Raw genomic sequence first — 25,203 nt, 5'->3', positions numbered from 1 at the left:
TAACACCAAGAACTATGAATCGGATACCAAATCAAAGAAAGTTTTCAAGAGACTTTAAAATTTCTATTTTCACAACTGAACGTCCGAATCACATCAAATGAACTCCGTTTCTCACCAAATTCGACAAACAAATCACAAATATTATAGTGGATTTGTACTAGGCTCTGGAACCAAAATACGGATCCGGTATCAATATATCCAAACATCAGTTAATTCTTAAAAACCATTAAACTTTCAGATTTTCAATTTTCAATAAAAATTCATAACTCAAGTTAGGGACCTCCGAATTCGATTTCGGGCATACGCCCAGGTCCCATATTTTGATACAGACCCGTCGGGACCATCACAACATGGATCCGAGTCCATTACTCAAAACGTTGATCGAAGTCAACTCAAATTAATTTTTAAGGCAAAATTCTTATTTTTATCAGTTTTTAGCATATAAGCCTTTCGGAAGAATACTCTGACTGTGCACGCAAATCGAGAAACACTAAAATAAGGTTTTTGAGATATTGAAACACAAAATTATGTTCTAAAATATAAGATGACCTATCGGGTCATCACACTCGCACCTACAAGGTACTAATCGCATAGGCAAGGCTACTTCTGCGCGTGCTTCTCTGCTTCTCTGCTTCTGCGGACCACTGGCCAGTTGTCCAAAAATGCTTCTTCGGCCAAGAGCTCGCATATGCGGGCTCGCACCTGCGGCCAAAAGTTAGCAGGTGCGGGCACACTAGAACTGGTGCGCCAACAACCCTTTTAAGCTCTAAATCGATCTGTGCATCGTCCGGATTGCACCCGAGGCCTCGTCCAAACATACCAACAAGTTTGGTAATATGAGATGGACTTGCTCGAACCCTCGGAATGCAGAAAACAACAGCAAACCTAAGAATCGCACCCCAAATCAAATCGAATTAACTTATGAACTTCAAGTTCTTGCAAATTGCTCCGAACGCGTCGAATCATACCTAGGATATTCGAAATGACATCAAATTTTGCGTGCAAGTCTTAAATCACTATACAGAACTATTCCAGGTTCGGAATCCCAAATGGACCTCAATAACACCAAAACCTACTCCAAACCAAATTTAAAGAACTTTTTAAACCTTCGATAAGCCAACTTTCAACATTAAGCGTTGAAACGCTCCCGAGTCATCCAAAACCCGATCCGGACATACGATCAAATCCAAAATGATCATACGATCCTATTGGAATCGTCAAAGCCTGATTCCGAGGTCGTTTACCCAAAATGCTGACTCAAGTAAAACTTAGCCCTTTTTAGCCAACATTAAGGAACCAAGTGTTCCGATTTCAACCCGAACCTTTCCAAATACCGAACTAAGAAGAAGAAAGAAAAGTTGTTAGTGGCATATGGAGCCTATCCGATATTAAAGAATATATATGATTTACTGGAGAAGAAGAATCTCCAGTAAATCATCCAATATTTTGCAATTGTCTTTCTGATCCTTTCTTCTTATAGGAAATCAACTAATGCCGAAAGAATAGCACTTGTCTGCAAGAAATACTCTGCAATTTGTATAAAGTAAAAAAGTGATTAAATGACAAATAATATAAGACTGCAATTTGTAATTCAGCCTATAACATAAGATTTACATCACCTTCGTCTAATTGGAATACTAAAAATATGAAGCAAATGAATCGATTTAATAGAATTGAAAATAAGACATTCCAAAGTGAAATTTGAACCGCCAACTTCACTTGTAGAGATGCACCAAATTATGTGCTTAAAATAAATGCAATTTAGATATCCAGGCTAAGTCATTAGAAGAACGGTATGATAGATAAAGATGTAATAGATAGAATTCAAACAGGACGATTGAAAAGGAGGAGCCTTACGGGCTAGCAAAGTGAGTGCGATTTTTTAGAATAATTGGAAGACCAACAATGTTACATGTGTGTAAATACTGGGCCTATGTGTCTTAGAAATTTTAATGCCACGATGGGTAATACCAGATTATAGAGGATTAGAGATGGTGGCGTCCACTGAAAATGCGACTAAATCACGTAGATGTATATGATAAAATGAGAAAAGTTAGCCTAAGATGGTTTCGCTATGCTCTCCGTAATCCTACAAATACATCATTTCGTATGTTCTCATCCTTCACCCTTGGCTATTATTATCTACTCTCACATCAAAACAATATGCACCACATAAATTGAAGGCAGCAGAAAATGATTGTTACAGAAATTATATTGATATAGAAATAAAAGTTGGTAACAGTCAGAGCAATTTAAAAAATTACACAAGATATAAGATGATTGGAAAATAAATTTGTCAACTGAATAGATTTAAGCAAAGATTTCGATGAGTAAGACTTCCTCAAAGATTAAGCAAAAATAGCAATGCTTGCTAGCACCTCCAGGAATGCGAGACCAAAGGAATTCATGATTTATCCTTAAAGTTCAAGAAAATAATCAATTATCTTAAAATTTAGTCTCAGTACTTGAATATCGAGTGGAAATAACCTATACTATAGTTCCACTCCCTTTTAAAGTTTGCAACACTCTGCGGTCTGATTACTGTTGAACTTCTCCAACCAACTTCACGTGATCACGTTCTTTTAGAAGCGAGGTTTATAAGAATACTTTATTCTACTCTTTTACAATAGATCATTCACTATAGCGAATGCATAACCTATACCTGAATTTTATATACCATCATTATCACCAAAATTATCTTGTTCCCCATTTATATATAGAGAAAATCAGAGATTATAATAATTTTTTCCTCTAATGGTCTTATATGTAACAACTTGACCGATCGTTTTGAGCTCTAGCACGCCGCTCGGCGGTTTGAGGCCTTAAGTAGTTTCACTTCATGTATTATGACTTGTTGGCGTTATTCCGGAATGCTTAGGCATAATTCGGACGCGTTCGGCGAAGTTTGAATGATTGAAAGTTTAAAGAAAGGCTTCGATCGTCGCATTGTACTTTTGATATTATTTGGCATAATTTGAGGCTTTGACTAAGTTCGTAATATGTTTTGGGATGCGTTGGTATGGCTGGATGGGGTCCTGGGGCCCCGGGGTGCGAATCGGATTGAAAATGGAACGAGTTTGGACTTGGAAGAAATGTTGAGGCAGCTGAGATCTGGTGCAATCGCACCTGCGTGGGAAGTGGCCGCAGGTGCAGTCACGCATGTGTGTAGGGGCTATTGCAGGTGCGATTTTGGTAGAAGGGACCTGGGGGCACAGGTGCGAAAATAATTTCGCACCTGCGAAGTCACAGATGCGGAGACGTGATCGCAGAAGCAGAAGGAGCTGGGCAAGACTGGAGTCGCAGAAGCGGAAGGGTTCAACATGTGCGAGTGCGAAGGAGCGAAGGTTGGACCGCATAAGTGGTCGCGCATGAGAGAAATTTGGTCCGCAGAAGCGGATTTGCCTAGGCTTAGGGAGAACCGCACCTGCGATGGATTTGTCCGCAGGTGCGGCTAATGGTCCGCTAGTGCGAAAGTCGCTAGGCAGTAGGGTGGTTTATATCCGAGACTTAGCCCATTTCTCTCACATTTTCATTTGGTTGGGCGATATTTGGAGCTCTTGGAGGGAAGATTTTCATCATCCATGTCAAGGTAAGTAATTCTCATGTTAGTTAAATACATGGTTTATATATAGATTTAAACATGAAAATTAGTAGAAATTAGGATTTTGGTAGAAAACTTAGAAATTGGTATTTTTAGATTTTTACCACGAAATTGGACGTGGAATTTAGGATAAATTATATATTTGAGTTCGTGGTATTATGGGTAAAGTTTATCTTTAAAAATATTTGGAATCCGGGCATGTGAGCCCGAGGGTTGACCTTATTGACTTTTCGAGCGGAGTTGAGAATTGTTATAAACTGATTAAGTATAAGCATTGGAGTATATTTTGATTGATTTGCATATTGTTTGACTAGTTTCAGATCGTTTGGCTTTGAATTGAAGAGTTAAAGAGGCATTGGAGCCGGTTATGAAAATTCGGAGTGAGATAAGTCTCTTGTATAACTCTGTGAGGGGGAATTTACCATGTAGGTGTTGTTCTTGTTGTATGCTACATGTTATGGGGGCTACGCATGTATGAGGTGACGAGTGTCTGTGCGTATGCTAGAGTTCCTGATTATGTTCAGGTTCACGTTATGCTTTAATTGTATTATTTGAGTCATCTTTGCCTGTAAAATTCCTTATTTCGCTTTGCAGCCTGAGACTAGGCTTGCATAGAGTGATAGACTCGTTATTGTAAAGATTTGATGAGCTAGTTGATTCATCGCGAAACAATTATGTCTCTCTTACGAAATCCTCTTGCATTGTGCGTTTTTATTGAAGAGCTTCTTTAAATCTCATAACTCACACGTATCTTCGTGACTGGGGTCAAGGACCCGTTAAAGTATTATATTCTCATGGGAGCGGGTCGTTCGCCTCGGTAGTATAATAGATGCATCTATGGTTCGTGTCATTCGACCCTCGGCAATGAACGCATTATTTTGGGATCGAGTCGTACGCTTTGGCATTTCTATAAATACTCTTATGGGATCGTGTCGTTCACCTCGACAACATCGTTCGTAATATTTGGCAAGAAGCCATCGTATCCGTGAGTTTTTCTGATTTGATTTGTGACGATCTATCTGGTGGGATCATTTCTCATATCCACTCAGGTTAAGGAGGTAACCGATAATTTAGGGCTTGCGTTTACTGTTCAGGGAGGATAGTACCGCGTGCTAAAAAGTTGTTTACACTATTTTTACCATGCCTCATACTTGTTTACTTTCTATTGTACTTGATTTATTGGACCACTAGTAAGTGTCGATGTTGCTCCCTCATCACTACTTCTCCGGGGTTAGGCTAGATACTTACTGGGTATGCGTTGATTTACCTACTCATGTTGCACTTATTATGCAGATACATATATGTCTGGTGGTCTTCTGGGCGCAAAGGCGCGGCCATTGCGGGAACTTTACATGTATATATATGTATATTTTTAGTGGTCTTTTGGGCTCAGAGACGCGGCTATTGTAAGAACTTTATGGTGAGTTGCATTCCATGTAATGATCCGCAGCATACAGAGTCTCCATCAGGGTTATTTACATTCTTCTGTCTAACTTATATTTAAGACAGATGTTGTATTTTATTATATTTTTCAGTAGATGCTCATGCACTTGTGACACCAGATTTTGGGGGTTCCTACTAGGATGTTCATTATTGTAGTTCACGTAATTATTATTATTTTATATTATAATTTATTCTTTATACAAAAATTTATAAAGAGAATTCACGGGCTCCTACGAGTACCCGATGTTTATTTTATTTATTTAATGGGATTTATGATTTCAAAATTTTTAAAATGAGTAGTTAAGTCAATAATTCACCGTTAGCTTGCCTGATGACGACGTTGGGTGCCATCATGGCCTTTAGAGGATTTTGGGTCATGACAACTTGATCTATCTGGTGGGGACCATTTCCCATATCCACTCCGGTTGAGGAGGTGATCGATAATTGAGGGCTTGCATTTACTGTTCAGAGGAGGATCGTACCACGTGCTAAAACTTTGTTTACACTATTTTTACCATGCCTCATACTTGTTTACTTTATATTGTACTTGATTTATTAGACCACTAGTAAGTGTCAATATCGACCGCTCGTCACTACTTCTCTATGGTTAGGCTAGATACTTACTGGGTACGTGTTCATTTACGTACTCATGCTACACCTGTTGTACTTTTTGTGCATGTATATATATGTATATTTTTAGTGGTCTTTTGGGCTCAGAGACGCGGCTATTGTAAGAACTTTATGGTGAGTTGCATTCCATGTAATGATCCGCAGCATACAGAGTCTCCATCAGGGTTATTTACATTCTTCTGTCTAACTTATATTTAAGACAGATGTTGTATTTTATTATATTTTTCAGTAGATGCTCATGCACTTGTGACACCAGATTTTGGGGGTTCCTACTAGATGTTCATTATTGTAGTTTACGTAATTATTACCATTTTATCTTGTAATTTATACTTTATACGGAAATTTATAAAGAGAATTCACGGGCTCCTACGAGTACCCGATGTTTATTTTATATATTAATTGGGATTTATGATTTCAGAATTTTTAAAATGAGTAATTAAGTCAATAATTCACTGTTGGCTTGCCTGACGGCGACGTTGGGCGCCATCACTGCCTTTAGGGGATTTTGGGTCGTGGTAGTTTGGAATCAGAGCTCTAGGTTCACGTGGATCTCATGAGTTATGAGCAAGTCTAGTAGAGTCTTGTAGATCAGTACGGAGACGTATGTACTTATCTTCGAGAGGCAAGGTGGTTGTGAGGAGCACTTCCCTTCTTGATTCCTTGTCGTACGATTTGATTCCATCGAGGCTTATGCCTTCATTTCCTTCCCACTCACTCTTACACGATGTTGAGTTATCAATGGGGCATCGAAAAGTTGCAGTGGTACTACAGATATAGTGCATGATGTATCTCTCTGTGTATTCGAACGAGCTATTGTCGTCGAACTGTTGAAGGGTGTTGTGTCGTTTCAGGCTTTCAGCAATGTATTAGTATTGTATATGGTTTTGAGGCTATGTACGGATTGCTATGATGTTCATGAGTGGTTATCGCGCAGTGTTGGCATGATGGCAGGGTGCTTGTTTATGTGTCGAGGCAGTGAATGACTTAAAAGAAGGATTTTTCAGTGTATGGTTTAGAGGTTCGGCACTTAATAGCAACAGAGAAGAGGCAATCAGACTATGAATGTTCAAGCTTTGGTTGATGGAGTAACGGGACTTGATATTTTCGAGCGTGGTGGAGTTCTCGATTGTGATGTGGTGTCGTCGTCCTTGTTGAACGCATTAAGGCTCGTCGGTATTATGGTCTTCTTGAATTGCCTTCTGGGTAGGGTGTGGTGAAATAGTGTCTAAGAAGCGGTTGTCAGAGATAGCGGTGTGTAGCGGTTTCAGAATCGAATCGGTATTTCGAATGTTGATGGCTCGAGAAAGATTACCTTCGAAGAGGCTTAGAGTTGGAAGCAATTTATTAGTTCAGGTTCTACATAGATGGATTTTGATTTGATGTAACATTTGGGTAACGAAGGATAATGAAGGACATGGCAGAAGGTGTCTCGCGGTGTTTGAATTGCTAGCAGGTCAAGTATGAAAAGCAGAGGTCGAGAAGTTTCTTAAAGGTGATGGTTTAACCGAAGTGGGAGTGATAGAGTAGCATATGGATTCTGTGGTTGGGTAGCCATATGCCTTGAGAAAAGTTTAGAGCGGTTTGGGAATCATGGTGGACAATGATTAAGTCTATAAAATTCATTTGGGATAGTGGCTACTGTACCGAGGAAGGTTTAATATGACTAGAAGCAGTGTGCTTGAAATGAAGAGGGGTGTGAAAACTTGATTATCGTTTTTGGATGCAACATGACTTCGATTTTGGAATACATTGTCGGACTTTCAGCGGATGTCAATGGGGAATGAACAGACTTGTACAGCTTGTGGACGAGCATGGGCTTAGGAGGGTTTACTGATTTCGTGGTAGTTGTACCCAGTACAGTGTCGTTGGAAAAAATCGGTAAGAAATTCCACAGGTGGGTTATCTCTTATGAGCAGGTTAGCAGTTGCGTGATTTTGATGAAGTTTCTACAAAGAGTTCTACTTACTACCCGATAGAAGGTCGAATATGCGATTGTGGTTGATAATTTGGAATGTTTATGAAAAGTTTAACAAGAGACCACGAGAAATTTGGCAGGTTGATGGTGCGAGATCATGGTAATTGAGAAGGAGGAATCTTTGTGGGTTCTACATTTATATGATGGTAGCTTAAAGCTATGTGGGGGAGCCCACCGTCTACGATTGGTTTGCTTGGTTGTCTGCTTGTGCGGTTTTTGGTTATCGGTGCATTGGTGGATTATTTATGACTAAGAAAAGAAACAATCTGGGGTAATTCAAGCAAAGAACTTGATGAATGTGCATTATATTTCGCCTTATCGATTCATGTGTAAGTTTTAGAAAGACTCAGAGTTTATGCTTCTTGTGGATGTGTTCTACAAGGAAAGGATTTCATCCGGTTGCTTCTCTAGAAGTGCTCATGTGCTAACAGAGCAATTGAGTTTGATTATTTGGACAAACCACGAAATTCTTCATGATGTACAAACCCATTTCCTTAATTTGTTGTTTGAACCTTTGGATAAAAAGACTTGCCAATACTTGCGTGAATGCGGTCATCCTAAAAAATAGTCAATTAGTTAAAATGACTAAGTTATTATGTATATGATTTGTAATATACTGACGCATACGTAAACTATGCAAAATAAAAAGTAATCGTAAATTTTAAAACAATACCTTTTCATCTATCAGAATAATCTCAATTGAAAAAGGGGTATTAGGTCTTTTGCGATCCGGATTTTTCCAAAGCCTGATAATACGAACCTTTAATTTCCAATTCATTGACTTACTGTTAATTTCGCTAACGAAATTTATTTCAGCCGCCATTAAGTCCTGAAAACAGATAGAGGGATTTATAAGTATATGTAGGAACTCCAACAAAATGCTTATAAAAACACATATGAGGCAAGAGATCATCTGAAATAATTGACTTTTTGGTGATGATTCTCCAAAAAGTCATCAGCAAGAATCGGTGGTATAACCCCAAGATTGGTAAACAACAGTTGCCATAGATACCAGATCTTTTTTATATAATATACGCCGTCAACAAACTTCACAGAAATTATTTGTTACAGAAATACAATCTCAACTAGAATAAAGATTGTTCATGAATACAAATAATACCAATCACCTCTTGTAGTCCAGAATTGTTGTTTGATATGCGGGAAAAAGAATAAAATTATATATTGTAAAAGTAGTAAACTGATTTGACAAAAATATGAAATCATGTTACTGGGAATCTAGGGCAGAAGAATTCGTGGGTGAGGAGTTGAATTAGTGGGATTGAAGTCGAATTTGTATGATTTGCTACTTTTAGGGCAAATAGGCGAAGGAATGGCGTGAGACTAAAGCGTTGAATTCCCAATTCCTCTTTCTTATAAAAAATACTATTTTTTAAAAACAGTAAAAACTACTGGTTCTTTAAAAAAAATATATACCTATTTAATTAGTTTTAAATTCAAAATTTAAAAAGAGAAACTAATTTTACCTAAACTAACACTAATGGCATGGGATTGAAGTGCCAAATTCCCAATTTCTCTTTCTTATAAAAAATATAGTATTTTAAAAACAGTAGAAACTATCGGTTCTTTAAAAAATATATATATACTTATTTAATTGTTTTCAAATTCAAAATTTTAAAAAAGAAACTAATTTTAACTAAACTAACTAATTTGTCCCAAAGTTGCTACATGACATTTTATGCACACAACACTTACAAAATTTCAGTGCTCACTTTCTTCCTTTTAAGTAAATATAGATATCTTTTAAATTAATTACTCAAAATTAAACTGTTACTCTTCAAAATTATTTTTTGAGAAACACTTTTGCCGAAAGTATTTTTTTTAAATAGACAGAAAGTACTCATTTTTTTAGAAGTCCCTTCCCCCTCCCCAATTCCTTATTATTACTACGGCCATAAGAAGGACAGTTCAATGCACAAAGTATGTCATATTCACGTAAGGTTCAGGGAAGAGTTGCATTGTAAATCGTCTACCATAATACAAGCATTACTGATTGTTTTCGTAATACAACATTGCTAGTATAATTTAAGGTCAAATGCAAAAAGTACATATGCTTCTTCCCTGTTTCCCTCATATTTTGGGAGGGGTCTAAACAACAAAATCACATAAATCAATATGATTTGATGATAGAAGGCTAGAAGCTTCGTGTATAAATCTCCTCTATACGTTAAATTTCATTGGCTTTTACTTCCTTTGTTGTTTCGTTTTTTGGCTCTTTTTTAAACTCAGGTATTAAAAGAAAATAAGGGACATAAACTAAAGGAAATGGCAAGAACATCTCTGCCACTAACTTTACAATCAATTTTATACATTATAATATATATATCGTGGAAACCACTTGTCTATCTCTTCTATCAATTTATTACTATTATTAAAACCCCACCTACTCAAATAAATCCCCAGATCCATAAAATAGCTGACACCCATAATTACTCAGATAATTCAACTCCATTTTATAACCCAAAAACCCCTTCAGGATTCAAAACCCAAAAGTTTCCTCTTTTAGAAAGAAAGGAAAACATGAGAAATCTTTCATTTAGTGATGAAGATAATCAAAGTGAGTTACCAAAAACAGCAATTTGGTGGTGGAGAACACCTCAAGATTTTGATGAAAATGGTCATCTTAAAGTTGACATTTCTAATCTTTCAAACCTTACACCTAGGCTTAAACTTCTTAGAGAAATGGAGAGATTGGCTTTGATTTCAAGTGAGGGAATTGAAGATCTCAGACACAAGCTTATTACTTACAGGTTAGTAGGTTGTTTGCACAATATAATATTGATTTGAAGTTGGAAAATTAGTATTTAAAGTTAAAGTTGAAATTCTTTTGGTTGAAAGTTGTAAGTTGTGTTTGAAAAACTTTAAGTGGACGTTTGGATATAAGAATTGTGAAAGTACGGAAAAAAGAAAAAAATTAAGTGAAAATGATATTTAAAAATTAAAATTTTATTTGAACATGAATACAGAGCTGTTTTTGAAATTTTTGTGAGTTATTTGAAATGAAAATTTTAAAAAACAAACTTTTTGCAGTTTTTCAAATTTAGAAAAATTTCAAATTTTCAACCTCAGGTGAAAATATCACCAAACACTGGTACGAGAGTTTGATCATCGAAATTCGATATTTGCATATATTGACTTACTATTTCAAATAGTGGCAACACCATATTTTATCTAAAGGGGTTTAACTATAATCTTTATCGAATCTCTTTGATAAAAATTCTGGCTCGGGTATTAATATATAGTGAAATATTATTTACAGGTGTGGGGATTTTTGGTTACCAGTAGGAGGAATAAAGAAAGAAGATATGGATATACCGCCAGTGATCACACTTCTACTAGTGGGGCTATCTGCTTCTGGGAAAAGCTCTCTTGTTAATTATATGTATAGTGTTCTTGGTCGATCTGGCCTCATTCCTTTTGCTCAAACTTCAAGTATGTTTTCTCTATCACTCTTCTTTTTTTCTTTAGTCAATTTTTCACTCTTCTCTATTGCCACACATTTCATTGCCCGTCCACCATAAAATATTTCCGTTTAAAAAAGAATAAACCTTTTACCGACAAGTCGAATAAAGTTCTCTTTGAGTATTTTGAAATTGTTAGCTATTGTCATTTATAGTACTTTTTATATATTTTGTAAATATGAAATTTTGTTTCAATTTTTTTTTTATAAAAATTTAGTCAATTTAACTATTTTACTTCGATAAGGTTCAAACATATATTAAAACAGATGGAATATTATTTTTTTGTCTTCCCAAATATTTTCAACAATGACATCTTAGTAGGCGTTTGGACATAAAAATTGTGAAATAGTAAAAAATAAAAAAAATAAACAAACAAATTCAAGTGAAAATAGTATTTGAAAATTAGAGTTGTGTTTGGACATGAATACAATTTGGAGCTGTTTTTGAATTTTTGTGATTCTATTTGAAGTGAAAATTTTAAAATTAGCCTTTTGGAGTTTTACAAATTTTCGAAAAATTCAAAAAATTAACTTCAAGTGAAATTTGAAATTTTATGGCCAAACGCTGATTCCGAAAAGAGTAATTTTTTTTTTTTTTTGAAAAAAGTAAATAAAATTTATCGCCAAACGACCCCGTTAGTTCCCTTTATTTATACAAAAATTCACATGTGTGCTAGGGCTCTAAGGGTTACCAACATGCCAAAGTGGCTATAAAATGTTTAAGTCAAACAAAATTTTAATTTCTTTACTCTATCCACATTTAAACACAAGTGTGAAAATGGCCCATTTATTCGCTGTCACGGAGAGGTGATGAATTGGACAACGGCTTCTAATAAATTCCACATGCAAGATGTGAGATGCGTTTAAATAATATCCATTTAAAAGAATTTTTCCAAAAAATATTTTGACAGAATTTGAGACTCTATTCTTGCTAACAAAAACAGAAGTTGGGTCGATGCAATTATCCAAATTTAATGGAGTTGTTGTGAGACATTGTTTCCCCTTTTACCTCACAAATGTACATATCTTTGTTAATGCTGTGAAAAAAATACTAGCAAAGTCCCATCCTTTTAATTCTAATGGATTTAAATAAGATATCGTAGAATTTCATTGTCCGTATTTTTTTTACTTGTTTTTACATATAGCCTGTCTTATTTTTGTTACAAGTAAATATCTTTAACATAATCTTATATACTTTTACATTATCAGTATATAAAAATTAAACTCTTTCCGTTATCTGTATGTGTGTGCGTCTTCCAAAAATTTACGAAAAAAATAATAATGCTAATTTCGAACATAAAGGTAGTTCGCATATATTGGACATAACTAAAATCCCAGATCCGTCTTCATTTATTGACACTATGGTAACTCTTGTTATAGGTGGGAATTCACACTATACAACCATGTTCTTGGAAGAACACAATGTTTTGAGATCAATGAGAAGTGGATTTTGTGTGTATGATACAAGGGGCTTGGATTCTAATGATATGAACGAGGGTTTAGAGGAGGTTTCGACATGGATGACTCGTGGAGTTCGCCATAATCAACCTTGTCTTAGACATGGTGATTATAAGCTTATTAATGGTGGCGGAACAGATGCTAGTTCTTTACGATCAAATACAAGGTACACTAAGAGAAAAATTGATTGTGTAGTAGTTGTGGCTGACTTATCGGAGATTAACAAGGCTTTCAATTCTGGAGATTTGAAGCCTGTGGAGACCTTGAAGAATCTCTTCAACAACCCTTGTATAAGGAAATCAAGTAAGCTCTTTAACTTAATTCAACTAAGTAATAATTGTTTACTGTAATTACTAAAGGATTCTTAAAGGACAACTAGAATAAACATTAAGTGTCAGAAACCTTACCTCTACCTTGCGAACGTAGAGCGACTGTTTCCGATAGACCCCACTTTACTTTGTGGGATTACATTGAGTTTATTATTGTTGTTGTCAGAAAACACATTTGTTTATTATGTGTCGCTTGTTCTTTTTACACGTGTAGTAGGTCAATGGAGGTTGGTTGAAGATGATATTACATTTTGGTTGGATATGAATCTGCTCTATTGTTATTTAATCTCTTTCTTTTTTCAGCAGATGAGAATCCGTCGTTAATACTAACACATGGTGGCACGATTTAAATGTTAAAAGGATAGGAAGGGTAGAAAAATGATTGTTTACAGTAATTACCGGAGGATTCTTAAAGGACAACTAAAATAATATTACGTGCGAGAAATCAATATTTGTTTATTTTGTTTCTAATGATATTTTACATTCACTTGATTTGCTACACATGTAGTGCGTCGATGGGGGTTGGTTGAAAATGATGTTATGTCTATTTACCTTACTAGTTGAATCTGAATCTGCTCTATAGTTATCTAATCTCTTTCCTTTTTAACAGACGAGAATCCGTTATTAATACTAACACATGGTGACATGATTAGCGCGGAGGAAAGGATTACCAGCAGGCTGAAAATATGCGAATATTTAGGGATACCGGAGACGACAGGCGCCTATGATATAGCTTGCCTGACAGAGCAGGGGATATTGCCAGAAGAATCAGATCCAGTAGCAGCATTTGCCCTAACTGAAGCAGTGTATAGATCTCTAATGCAATCTGATAGAAACCATCTCCCTAAGAAGAATTGGAAGGATTGGATTGTGCTTTTTGTGGCATGGATCATGTGTTGCATTGGTTCCTTCTTTGCAATGCTTGCACATTTCTTCTCAAGATTTAGCCATCACAATAACAAACTTAAGTATTAAAAGTACTTTCTCTATTAGGTCCAGTGGCGGAGCTACATGTAATAAAGGGGGTTTAATGGGATTTTATTTATTCTAAAGTTATACCGTGATAGGTTTGGTTCAAAATTGTTTTACGTCTCCGGTTCAAATTTTAAGAATGATATTCTTACATTTTTTTTAGTTCTATGTTGAACTTTCTTGCTCCGCCACGGATTAAGTCTGCTTGTGAAGGTCTCTAGACTCTATTGCCTTTTTTTTTTTTTTTTTTTTTTGGACTGGTGGAAATTTTCTATTTATAAGGTGTGTTGATTGAATTAATGTCTAGCTAACAAAAGTGGGCCTTTGTGTTAAATATGTAATGCTAAAATTTTTTTTTTGCTTTTTTCCCCTTGAGCACTTGGCATTTGGATGTGGATATGAGATGCAAATTACTCTTAGCATTTGGCATTTACAATATTTTCTCGTGACAAGTTGTTGCATTGTGAGTATTTTCCTTTTTTTGTTTCTTTTTGGTATCATATAGAGGAAGACCCATTCTTTGTTTGTCCCAAAGTTTTGTTTTTCTTTTTTTGTTCTTTCCAAAATGTTGTTCCTTTGTTTTATTTCTACTGCTATAGTTTGTCCCACAATGGAGTAGTTTTCCCCCTACTCTTTCGAACATTATTCATTTGTTTTAATTTCTTGAATAATACTAAAATACTTTAACTTTTTGTTTTTTCCTGGTCTACAATATTAGGTACAACTATCTAAATTTAAGTGATTTCATCGATAATCATTTAACTTTGAATTTGTTACACAAAAGTCATTTTTTTAATTATAAAATTCATTCAGTTTAAAGTTTATCACACTAAAGTCACTTTTCTAGTACATAAAAGTCATCCAACTTTGACATCATTAACTATATAAAGTAAATCTCACCTCATTTTGTTTTTACTGAAAATATAACATGACACTCTAAAATTAAAATTATGTTGAACATAGAAAAGACAAAAGGTAAAAGAAAGATATAAAATATAAAAATTAAAGAAAGGAAGGAAGAAAAAGAAAAGATGTCTTCGCCCGAGGTGTCTAAGTATGATTTTGTTTGAATCTCATATATTTAATTCATATGATCTGAGTTGAGCGATCTCATATACAAAATACAAATAGATCTGATCAACTATTCCAAACACAATTACAAAACTAAACAAATAGACAACTATACTTAGTACTTACCGCCAAAAGTTGTGGTGGGAAGATAAGATCCCTCCGTCCATAATTAGAGCAGAAAATTACATCTAATGACTTTAAAAATGGATGATCTTGATTTTTTGACATCTGTTTGCCCCATGAACAAATAGGGTCAAAAGTCAAAAGTATTGCTCATAGGGCAAGCGAGGAGCAATACTTATTAAATATAAAGTTCTCCCATATCGCATGACGGGTTAAAGAATCAATAGTGGCACCGAAGTGTCCTATTTGTGCAAATCACCCTAATCAGAGTTTGTGTGTTCGAGCCCTAAGAATGAAAAAATCTGATAGGAAGATTTTTTAATGAATGAGTCTTACGTGGAGCAAATCTAAATTAATCGAGATTGCAATATGATTATTAAATACCGGATGGAAAGCCAAAAATAAACACACAATTACTTCTCAGAATTATTTCACCAGCATTTTGAAATCAATTTTTCAAAAAGCTAAACCATAACCTAATGTAAACTCCACCACCATATGTACATTTTGAAACCAATGTACATTGATCTTTCTATTTCGGGCAAATAAAAAAAGCTCATAAAATACATGAAAGATTACTCAAGGGTCGGCTTAAATTCATTTTTCTTTTCCATTTTTTTGTTTTGTTTTGCTTTTGTGGAAAAGAAAGAAGAAAGAGTTTATTCTTTTGACCTTTTAATTATGACATTTGTGTGCAGTTAAATACAATTCCCAAAATAGCTCCAAACCCTAAAAATTAATTGGCGCCCTTTTCAGTTAAAGCTCAACTCTTTTGGCGGGTAAAAACTGAAAAAGGTTCTCAAATCAAGGACACTTTCGTCTTTTCAAACTCCCGCGTACCTAGGGTTTTCGTCTCCTCCTTTATAAACCCCACCGCTTCTTTTTTCCCCCGCCTGATCGCCCAGTTCACTCTTCTCTTATCTTCATAACAAATCCCGCATTTCTTCAAACTGTTTATTTCTAGTTTCTTGAGCTTATAGTAGAATTAAGAAAATTTTGGGTCTTTTGATTAGGTGATCTAAAATGGTGGATTTAAGTGATAAGGTGAGTGATCGTTAATTATTCTCGTTTAATTACTTTGTTTATAGCTTGTATCTGAGTTATTCTATACGTGTATTTGTGTTTGATTTGGAATTTTTTTCTTGTTGCAGAGTATAAGATCTGAAGAAATGAGTAGTGAAATTTCTTCACCAGAAAGGAGTGATGTTAAGACTTGTGCTGATTGTGGTACAACTAAAACTCCTCTTTGGAGAGGTGGACCTGCTGGTCCCAAGGTTAGTGTAGCTCTTTGTAATTTCAATTTTTATCTAATTTTTATAAAAGGAAAATAAATCATGTTTTAAAAATTACAAGTTATAAAGTAAGTAGTTAAATATAAGTTAGGCGCGATCAAATTGGCTCAAACATCATAGTTATCAATAAGATTACAAAATCATAACTATTACTAAGAACTAAAAATGTATATTAAATTTCATGAAGTAATTTTAGTTGAATAAGAGATGTTTGATTTTGAAGGGGAGCTTGGAGCGATATTAAAGTTGTCTATGTGTGACCTTTAGCTTACTGGTTTACGCTTTGAAAGTTAGTCACTAATGCTTGTATTATGGTAGAGTGTATACATCACATAATTGTAAAAGCTCTCACTAATGCTTATATTAGGTTAGTGTGTCTACATCAAATCTCTAGGGGTATGACCCTTCCTTAGACTCCGCGTGAGTGCGGGATGCTTTGGGCACTGGTTTGTCCTTTCTTTAAATAGTTGTTTGATTCTTGATTTAGTACACTTTCTATTTCATTTTATATGGTGTTTTGTGAATGAAGTTATATATTGAAAGGAAGAAATACTTTTAATATATTCAAAAAATGCTATTGGAACTTGTAGTATTAAACATGCTACTATTTTATTAAGAGTAAGCATTCTGTCTTTAGGATTAGAAAGGTGTCATATTTTTGGAATAGATTAAAAATGCAAAATTATGACAAATATATAAAAGAAGAATTAACGCAAATAGCCGCCCACTTAATCTGTTAAATTAAAAATAGCCGTTGAATGTATTATAATACATGTATAACTGTGTATAATTATTGTATAATCTATGTATATCGGCTAGAAAAAGTAAACCTTGAATCTGGCCGGCTATTTGTGTAACAATCCCTATATAAAATAGAACGGAGAGAGTAATAGTTGTGTAAAATGAACGATAACTCATTTGAGTAGAGTGATTATGGTTATTTTGGTACTTTTGGCTTTTTGAACTTGAATTTGATGATATTGATCATTCTGGATGCAGTCACTATGTAATGCCTGTGGGATTAAAAGCAGGAAAAAGATAAGAGCGCTTCTGGGGTTGAACAAAGAAGACAAGAAACCAAAGAAATCAATGGCATTTGGAAACAAAAGCATTGGACTACAGCACCAAAGTTGTAACAGTAGTAGCAACAGTGAAGATAGTAGAAGCAATAATTTTGGGAAGAAAACTGTTTCTTCATTGAAAAGGAAAGTATTTCCTTTTGGAAGAGAAGTAATTTTGCAGAGACCAAGATCAAGTTCTACTCAGAAGAGGAAGTTGGGAGAAGTAGAACAAGCAGCATTTTTATTGATGGCTCTTTCTTGTGGCTCTTTTTGTAACAAGTACAATAATTATGTTTCAATCCGAAATGACCATATGAAAACATGAAAGAAAAAATTGTAGTGGCTGTAAAAGTAGTGCCATTTGTGAGTTGGTTAAGTGAGTGAGTTAGTGTATGAGTTGAATGATCAAGAAGGAGCTTAATCAAGTTGAGAGCTCTACATTTTAAATTTAATTTATAATTTTATAATATTTTAATTACAAGTCATGGATATGCTAACTACTTATTTGATCTGTGTGTTGTGGAAGGTGTAGAACTGTTTTAACGATGATTTATGCAACAACCTTAAGTATGGTTTTGGCGAAAATTTGATCTTTTGGAGAAAAGAAGACAATAGATCAGATTGATATTGGAAAATGAAAGGGATTATTATGTACTCGGTGTTTTATATTTAAAGTTGTACTCTTTTAGGTAATAATCAATTTGCTTCACTGCTAGTGAAATTTAGATCTTACCAAATTGATTTAAAAAATGAGAGGAAAATCTAGATCTGGATTTCATCACTTGGAAAAATTCTTGTACAATGAAAACTGCAACTTAGAAACATTTAAAAGTAAATGTAGTCTTTAGATGGATCTTCCTGTCTATAAATACTATATATTGAATAACACAAACCTTCACATTTTTTGTTTTATTAGCTGAATCCAAGTTAAAGTTAATCTTTAGAAAGAATATGTTGTTAACAAACAGAAACTGAGGTCCCAATTTCTAAACTGCTCATACAAAAAATTAAAAACATGAAAGGAAGCAAAAGAATATCAGCTAAATGAGCAACTAAAAGAATCCCAGAGAGTTGCACTCTATGGCAATCCAAATTTAATCTGTACATCAAGATCAACTTCTGAAAGTGAAATATGTAACATAAAATCGGGTTATTTCAGTTAGTAAAGAAATCCGACCATTCAAGAAAATCCCTACACCAACGCGTTGCACCCCACAAACAGGACACCTTCCACAAATTACTTGTAGGATGTGCAATAGTCCTAAAATCACCTAGCTATATAGCAGTCAAAACTTTGCATATATGCCTTTGCATATTATCATGCAGAAGTATCATACACAATTACCCTTCATACTTGTCATCCGACTCCAGTTCAATATTTGCTCTAATTCCACAAGAATCAAGAATCAGACGAGAAGATGCAGCCAAACAAGAATCCAACATCAAGAATTGGAACAGCGAGCTAAACTCCAGCGTTTTGGTTTCCCAGTAGTCATTTTTCAGCTGTAAAGACAACTATATACAGTAGTGACTATGAAATATATGTTCACAGTGTAAGCTACCGTAACCTAAACTCTTTTCACGTCTTACACAGGAAGATTGTCCAGTGCATATCCATCAAAGCCAAACTCAGTTTCAACTGGTCCAACACTTTCTTGCTGTTGGAAATTCATAAAATTTCAAGTTAGTAAAAATAATGTCATCGCTACAATGAAAATTCTGAAGGACAAGAAACTCGGACTAACCTGCTTCAGAAGGGCACTCATGAGGTCATCCTGTCCAAATTGGTCTGGAAAAAAGCTACTTTGGTAGCTCGCATCAGGAAGTTGTTCAGCTTTAACAGTAAGCAAATTTCCACCCATAGGATTAACATTTCCACTTTCCTCCCTGCTAGAGAAAGCGTTGCTTATAGGAGAAATCCCATTTTGTCCATTCCTCTTCATTGAAGAAATACCTTGTTGAACTAGCATGGACGGTGAGATATCTAGGGTTCCTGGTATAGTTGAATGATGAGAGGCGTTGAAGGTTGAGCCAACACTTGATAAACCCCAATCTTGTGATTTTTGCGGATGCAGTTCATCAAACATATTATAATCAGAAGGGAATCCTCTAGATCGTCTAATATCAGAGTTAACCTCTTCCTGAAGCATTCTTTTGGATGTCATAGTTGACATCCCCGAATCACTACTCACAAGAGGAAAGCTGTTGTTTTGCAACTCCGTGTTTTGGTTCAGCGAGAAATCTACCATAGGAGATGCTTGGGAGACTGGACTGTATACAGGCCCTCGTACATTGGCAACAATACCACCACTCCGTGATAAGACTGCACCAGGTATACCATTTGACGACAAAGGTTGTTGTGACATGGACAATGGAGGCCGCGAAACTTGACTACCATTATTGGTTTCATTTAGCATTTGAGCCCTAGACGGTTGTTGTTGTTGTTGTTGAGACATATGCATCAGTAGAGTGTTATTTTGCTGCACTCTGGAGTTCCCTTGCATATTCATAGCCACAAAGGACGGCGAGTGCGAGGACTGGTGCAGATCTGCAAGCTGCTTCGGTTCCATGGTTGTTGGTATCCCATGAAGCAAGTTAATTTGCTTATTGCTATTATTTAGTTGTTGCTGTCCCTCGGGAAATCTCAACTTGGGATTTTCAAAGCTGAAAAGGTTTCTTTGATCTACTAGAGGCATAGATATAGCAGCTTTTGTTGCAGACCTACCCAATGCAGCCGCTTGGAGGGTAGCAAGACTTTGCGCAGGTAGTTGACCTGTGGCAGCTAAAGCTTGAAGCTCAAGCCCATTGAAAGAAGACATTCCATATGTTGCTTCCGGGTGCCCCATGAAAGAGTTATTTAGTCCATTCGGATGCTGTGATACACCGCTCAACCTCCTGAGATACAGCCGGTATTTCTGCGATACATGATTACCACTAATAAGTGCTTTACTAGGAAATCCGAGAAATGTTATTAAGTACATGTTACAAAACAAAGATTAAGGGTGTGTTTGGTATGAAGGAAAACATTTTCCCAATTTTCCCATGCTTGGTTGACTTAAATGCTTTGGAAAACATTTTCCTCGTGAACTCACTTTCCTCCAATTGGAGGAAAATGTTTTCCCTATCAAGAGAAGGGAAAACATTTTCCAAAACTCTATTCCAACCTTCCCCCATTCCCCATCCCCTACCAACCCACCCTCGCCCCACCCCACCCTAAATAGAAATATTATTAATAGTACTTTCTTTTCTAGTATTTTTTTTATTTCAACAAATGAATATTTTCTTTTCACGATGTATTTTTTTTCATTTTAACAAAAAAAGTACTTTCTTTTCATGATATAGAAGAAATATTTTTTTTCATTTCAACAAAATGATGTAGTAAAAAGTATTTTCTTTTATTGCAACAAAAAGAATATTTTCCGGAAAAAAGTGTTCACCCACGAACCAAACAAGGGAAAATAAGTGATAAAATCACTCATTTTCCATGAAAACATTTTCTAGGAAAACATTTTCCTTCGTACCAAACACACCCTAAGTCTTCCACTAATCAACTTGAAAAGGGAGGAAGTAAAGTTCCTCAGTACCTGAAGGTGGCTAGCAACGTTTTCTCTGGTTAGCCCAGGAACATTCATCAGTTCGAGAATTTTCTTGGGAACAGCCTCTGAAATCATAGCCAGAATTAGAAATGAATAATAAATGAGTAAGTATCCAGAATATAGGTAAACATTGTTTTTCCAATTCAGCAAAACACATTCTAAGGTAAAAGACACAGCAATACAGTTAGACTAAGCAATTTGGCTGAAGGAAAGTTAGAAAATTTTGAACTAAGCCTCACACAATTGTAACTGGACTATATCACAGTTTCCTCTTTGCTCCCCCATTCCCAATTTTCTTGAACCACTTCCCAATTTAGCCTGTCCGAGGTTTTACTTGATCCATGTTCTTACAACTAAATTTTCCATCTCCAAGTCTAACCACTTGAAATAATAGTGACTTTACACTATCAATTGAGCACCGATCTAAAACATAATTTGAGTACTAACTTAAACATATGTGTGCTTTAGTGTAATTGAATAAACTGTTCATAAGGAGCTAGGAACTCAGTTCAACGACTAACTCTGTTGATGAGGAATTCATAGCTTTATCGATTAGTATGTATTACTGGAATGAGGTTTCTCCACCCTCCAACCCCCAATAACCGGGAACAAGAGAGAAGCAATAAAATAAGGCAGAAATTAGGCTAGGCCAAGGGTTAACTCAACTGGTAAGAACTCTTTTTACCAGGTATAATGCCAAGCATTTCTACCGAATTTCCCTGCCACAAATATCAAATAACACGGAATAACAGGGAAAATCTTTCTATAAACGTAGATCCTAGTGAAAGAAGTATTCAAAAGGGGGAGTCGTGAAGATACAACAACAGAGAATATGTTAACATATCAAAGGGATAAATAAATATCCAAAAAGAGAAGATTAACGTCATGTAAATATTGAAAAAATCCCAGCACAAAGAATAAGGAAAAGATAATACATCAGACAGTTTCGCTTGACACTAGGCGAAGCCCAGGTTCGGCACTTTGCCTTGCTTAGGCGGCGCTTCAGTGTAGACACCAAGGCACTAAGGCATATGCCTCATCGGCCAAAGGCTCGTCTTTAAGAAGGCATCACGAGACAATAAATCTAGTTGACAAAGCGTTATTAACTCTTAAAAAGATTATGGATGAATTTCTTTTTTTTGTTTTTTTTTGTTTTGGTAACTAAGAGTAGGAAATTAGTAATTTAGTGTAAAAGCACTAGTCACTAAAAACCGAAAAACTTGAAATGAATTTTACCTCATATAATTCACTTAATTATAGTTCTTTTTCAATTCATTTGTCCAAATAATTATTGTTTGCATTCATGTTTCTTTTTTGGGCACTGTCAATATAATCTTTTTTTTTTCTTTTTCTTCAGTAGCGCCTTTCTTTGCAAAGCTCACGCTTTCATAGCTTTGCGCTTGAGGCATCAACAAACAGTACTTTTATATGCTTTTCGCCTTTAACCTAAGTTCTGAGCAATATGGAACCATAGACCTAGGGAAATATGAAGATAAACATATAGCCAAGAGAAGTAAATAGTCCATACTGTCAATTCCAAGTTGATTAACAGCTTGTACAAACTGTTGATGAAGCTCAACTGACCAAACCACACGGGGCTTCTTTAACGAGGACGAGTCATCCCTTTCTTCAGTTTCATCTTCCTCCTCCTTTCTTCTCTTTGAGCTTTTCCAGTTCCCTCCTTCATTAGCTGAAGATGAATAATCAACATCTTCTGGTGGTTTCTGCTGTCGATCTCCCGCTTCCGCCGTTGCTGATTGATCAAAATCTTTGTCCTTCCACTCATGCTTCTTTTTACGAATCACATGCTGCCAAATGTTCTTCAATGCCTCAATGCGCACCGGTTTGATCAGATAATCACATGCACCATGAGTAACACCTTTCATAACGACATCTTTACTGTCATCCGCAGACATCACTAGCCAATGACAAATTTGAAATCAATCAATTAGTACAACATCAGCAGTTCCAAGACTCGGAAAAATACAGTTGTTACTAAATGAATCGGGATACTCACTTATAACAGGCAGGTCCATTTCCAGACCAACATGCTCAAGAAGTTTGAAACCATCCATGTCTGGCATGTGGACATCACTGATAACAATGTCGAAACCATTTCTGTTTTCCCGGAGCAATGATAATGCACTCTCTGCTCGATTAGACTTGGTGACTGGAAGAAGCACAACAGTGAAATGATTATGCGGGAAAAAATGAATAATGAATAACAACAACAAGAGGTCTTCAATGCGCTCAAAAGCTATGTTGCATGGATTCTCCAAGTTGCTTCTGCACCCTCGTCGGATCCTTCAAAAATGCACTACTCTTGGAGGATACGACATGCACCAGGCGACATTTTCAGAGAGTCCAAGCAACATAGCTCAAAAGCCTAAAGTATTCTATTTTGAGACCAAGGTCATAGTCGTCATGTGACGAGGTCACGGGTTCGAGCAGTAAAAAAAGCCTCTTGCGCAAGATAAGGCTGACTACAATAGACCTTGTGGTCAGGCCCTTCCCCGGATCCGCGTTCTTAGTGCACCAGACTGCCCTTAAAGACTAAGGTCATAGATGAAAGATTTCAATTGACCCTAAAAGTTAATTTGAGGAACTTTATTCTAATAAACATGTAAACAGGAGATCTAAACATAGATCTTCTTCCATCATAAATTCCCAACCTATCATTTCGAAATCTCATGAAAATCAAATCTTATAATAACTATACTCATCCTAAGAAACCAACCAAATTAAGTTATAAACACATCCAATATCTACTCCACAAACTCAAATTCAACATAAAACAGAAAAAAGAATAACAAAGATTTGAACTTTAATAACTAAGGAGCATAAAAAAAAGGTCAACTCTTGAAAACACAAACTACAAGTACCATTCTTGATTTACAAAACAAACACATAGCTCATAACAACAAGGGTGAAATTAATTTACCTTCATAGTGGCAATTCCAAAGCATCTTTTCCAAGATCCTAAGACAAGTAGGATCATCATCTACAACAAGTACCCTTAAACCAGCTGGAAACTGGTTGTTATCATTGGACTTCCAAGAAACACTACATCTAGCACCAGACATATTTTTCACAACTGACCCAACACCAAGATTCATACTTTCTTCAAATTTTCAGCAAATTTACATGGAAATATTATGAAAAAAGTAAAAAAGAAAATACCCACAAACAGGAACAAAAGTATCTTATAAAAGTTAGCAAGCACATATCTCAATTGGTACATCCATAAAGAATCATATTAGTACACCCAAAATTGCAAGAGAGAGACAGGGAGAATTTTTTTTACTTTTTAAGGAAAGAATTTATTTGGGCTTTAAGAGGAAGAGAAGAACAGAAAGAGAAAACTAAGGGATGAAAATTATAATTTATATATTTTTGTGTATGCTGGAAGAGATGAAGAACATGGGTGTCTGTGTTTGGAGTTGCCCAATTTGTTTTTGGTTTATCTTGTTTAAATAATAACCTATTTTATTATTCCTAAAAGTTGTGTTGGAATGGAATTATTTTATTTTTAATTAATTAAAGATTACGAGAATAGAAAATTTTAAGGAGCACGTCCTATATTGTGACTTACATAAATAATAACATACCCAGTGTGATCTACAAGTGAGAGGTGTATGCAAATTCACTCTAAATTTGTGTAAGAGAAAGATATTATTTTTGATAATATCGGCTCAAAAAAATATTTTCAAAATAGATATGAAAATACAAGTTTAAAAAAATCCCTTTAATGTGACTTGTATGGTGCAAAGCCAGTTTATTAAAGCGGGTATGGGGACACCAAACTAAGGACAAGATACATTCCGCATGTAGTTAAAATATTAAATTTTAGATGTATATAATATATATTGAATATTTTTTATCAATTTTTTTATTTTTTTTCAAGTTTTAACACCAGATAAAAAATAAAAATAATTATATTATTTTATTTAAAAAATATTTTGTTTTTCCTTTTTCTTCTTATTTTTGATAAACTATAGTGGGTCACTCCATTGAGCGTGGATCCAGCTCATATATGAGCTTAACTAACCCCACGCCAGCCAAAATCATTTTTGTACTATTTTTTTAGTCTTTGTGGATAAATATAATATTGTTTTTTATAGTCTTTGTGGATTTACGTAATAGACCATCATCTAAAAATTTCATCTAGCTATAG

General features: G+C 35.2%; 3 protein-coding genes across 3 annotated transcripts; 2 read left to right on the top strand and 1 right to left on the bottom strand.

Annotated features, from left to right (window-relative positions):
- The first annotated feature begins 9,918 nt into the window (after nt 1-9,918).
- Nucleotides 9,919-14,415, top strand: LOC107807557 (uncharacterized). Its single transcript, XM_016631967.2, has 4 exons — nt 9,919-10,417; nt 10,927-11,099; nt 12,508-12,888; nt 13,525-14,415. Exons 1-4 carry the CDS (start codon nt 9,933-9,935, stop codon nt 13,887-13,889), a joined length of 1,404 nt encoding a protein of 467 aa, XP_016487453.2. The 5' UTR covers nt 9,919-9,932; the 3' UTR covers nt 13,890-14,415.
- Nucleotides 14,416-15,972: 1,557 nt separating this feature from the next.
- Nucleotides 15,973-17,918, top strand: LOC107807554 (GATA transcription factor 15-like). The gene is made up of 3 exons (XM_016631964.2): nt 15,973-16,124; nt 16,232-16,354; nt 17,372-17,918. Exons 1-3 carry the CDS (start codon nt 16,104-16,106, stop codon nt 17,756-17,758), a joined length of 531 nt encoding a protein of 176 aa, XP_016487450.1. The 5' UTR covers nt 15,973-16,103; the 3' UTR covers nt 17,759-17,918.
- Nucleotides 17,919-18,455: 537 nt separating this feature from the next.
- Nucleotides 18,456-24,486, bottom strand: LOC107807556 (two-component response regulator ARR2). Its single transcript, XM_016631966.2, has 6 exons — nt 23,971-24,486; nt 23,047-23,199; nt 22,558-22,947; nt 21,018-21,094; nt 19,179-20,348; nt 18,456-19,091 (listed from the first exon to the last, which is right to left on the bottom strand). Exons 1-6 carry the CDS (start codon nt 24,143-24,145, stop codon nt 19,020-19,022), a joined length of 2,037 nt encoding a protein of 678 aa, XP_016487452.1. The 5' UTR covers nt 24,146-24,486; the 3' UTR covers nt 18,456-19,019.
- Nucleotides 24,487-25,203: the final 717 nt, after the last annotated feature.

This window comes from Nicotiana tabacum, chromosome 13, assembly GCF_000715075.1.
Source record: "Nicotiana tabacum cultivar K326 chromosome 13, ASM71507v2, whole genome shotgun sequence".
NCBI lineage: Eukaryota > Viridiplantae > Streptophyta > Magnoliopsida > Solanales > Solanaceae > Nicotiana > Nicotiana tabacum.
The sequence above is the reverse complement of the archived record's forward strand: the minus strand, read 5'-3'. Positions and strand labels throughout refer to the sequence as shown.

Excerpts from the sequence above, each read along its gene's own strand:
- LOC107807557 (XM_016631967.2), top strand. The coding sequence starts at position 9,933 with ATGGCAAGAACATCTCTGCCACTAACTTTACAATCAATTTTATACATT. Across the intron at positions 11,100-12,507 it reads TCCTTTTGCTCAAACTTCAA|GTGGGAATTCACACTATACA; the intron begins GTATGTTTTCTC and ends CTCTTGTTATAG. Across the intron at positions 12,889-13,524 it reads CCCTTGTATAAGGAAATCAA|ACGAGAATCCGTTATTAATA; the intron begins GTAAGCTCTTTA and ends CCTTTTTAACAG.
- LOC107807554 (XM_016631964.2), top strand. The coding sequence starts at position 16,104 with ATGGTGGATTTAAGTGATAAG. Across the intron at positions 16,125-16,231 it reads TGGTGGATTTAAGTGATAAG|AGTATAAGATCTGAAGAAAT; the intron begins GTGAGTGATCGT and ends TTCTTGTTGCAG. Across the intron at positions 16,355-17,371 it reads GTGGACCTGCTGGTCCCAAG|TCACTATGTAATGCCTGTGG; the intron begins GTTAGTGTAGCT and ends TTCTGGATGCAG.
- LOC107807556 (XM_016631966.2), bottom strand. The coding sequence starts at position 24,145 with ATGAATCTTGGTGTTGGGTCAGTTGTGAAAAATATGTCTGGTGCTAGA. Across the intron at positions 23,200-23,970 it reads TTGGAATTGCCACTATGAAG|TCACCAAGTCTAATCGAGCA; the intron begins GTAAATTAATTT and ends TGCTTCTTCCAG. Across the intron at positions 22,948-23,046 it reads AATGGACCTGCCTGTTATAA|TGATGTCTGCGGATGACAGT; the intron begins GTGAGTATCCCG and ends GTCATTGGCTAG.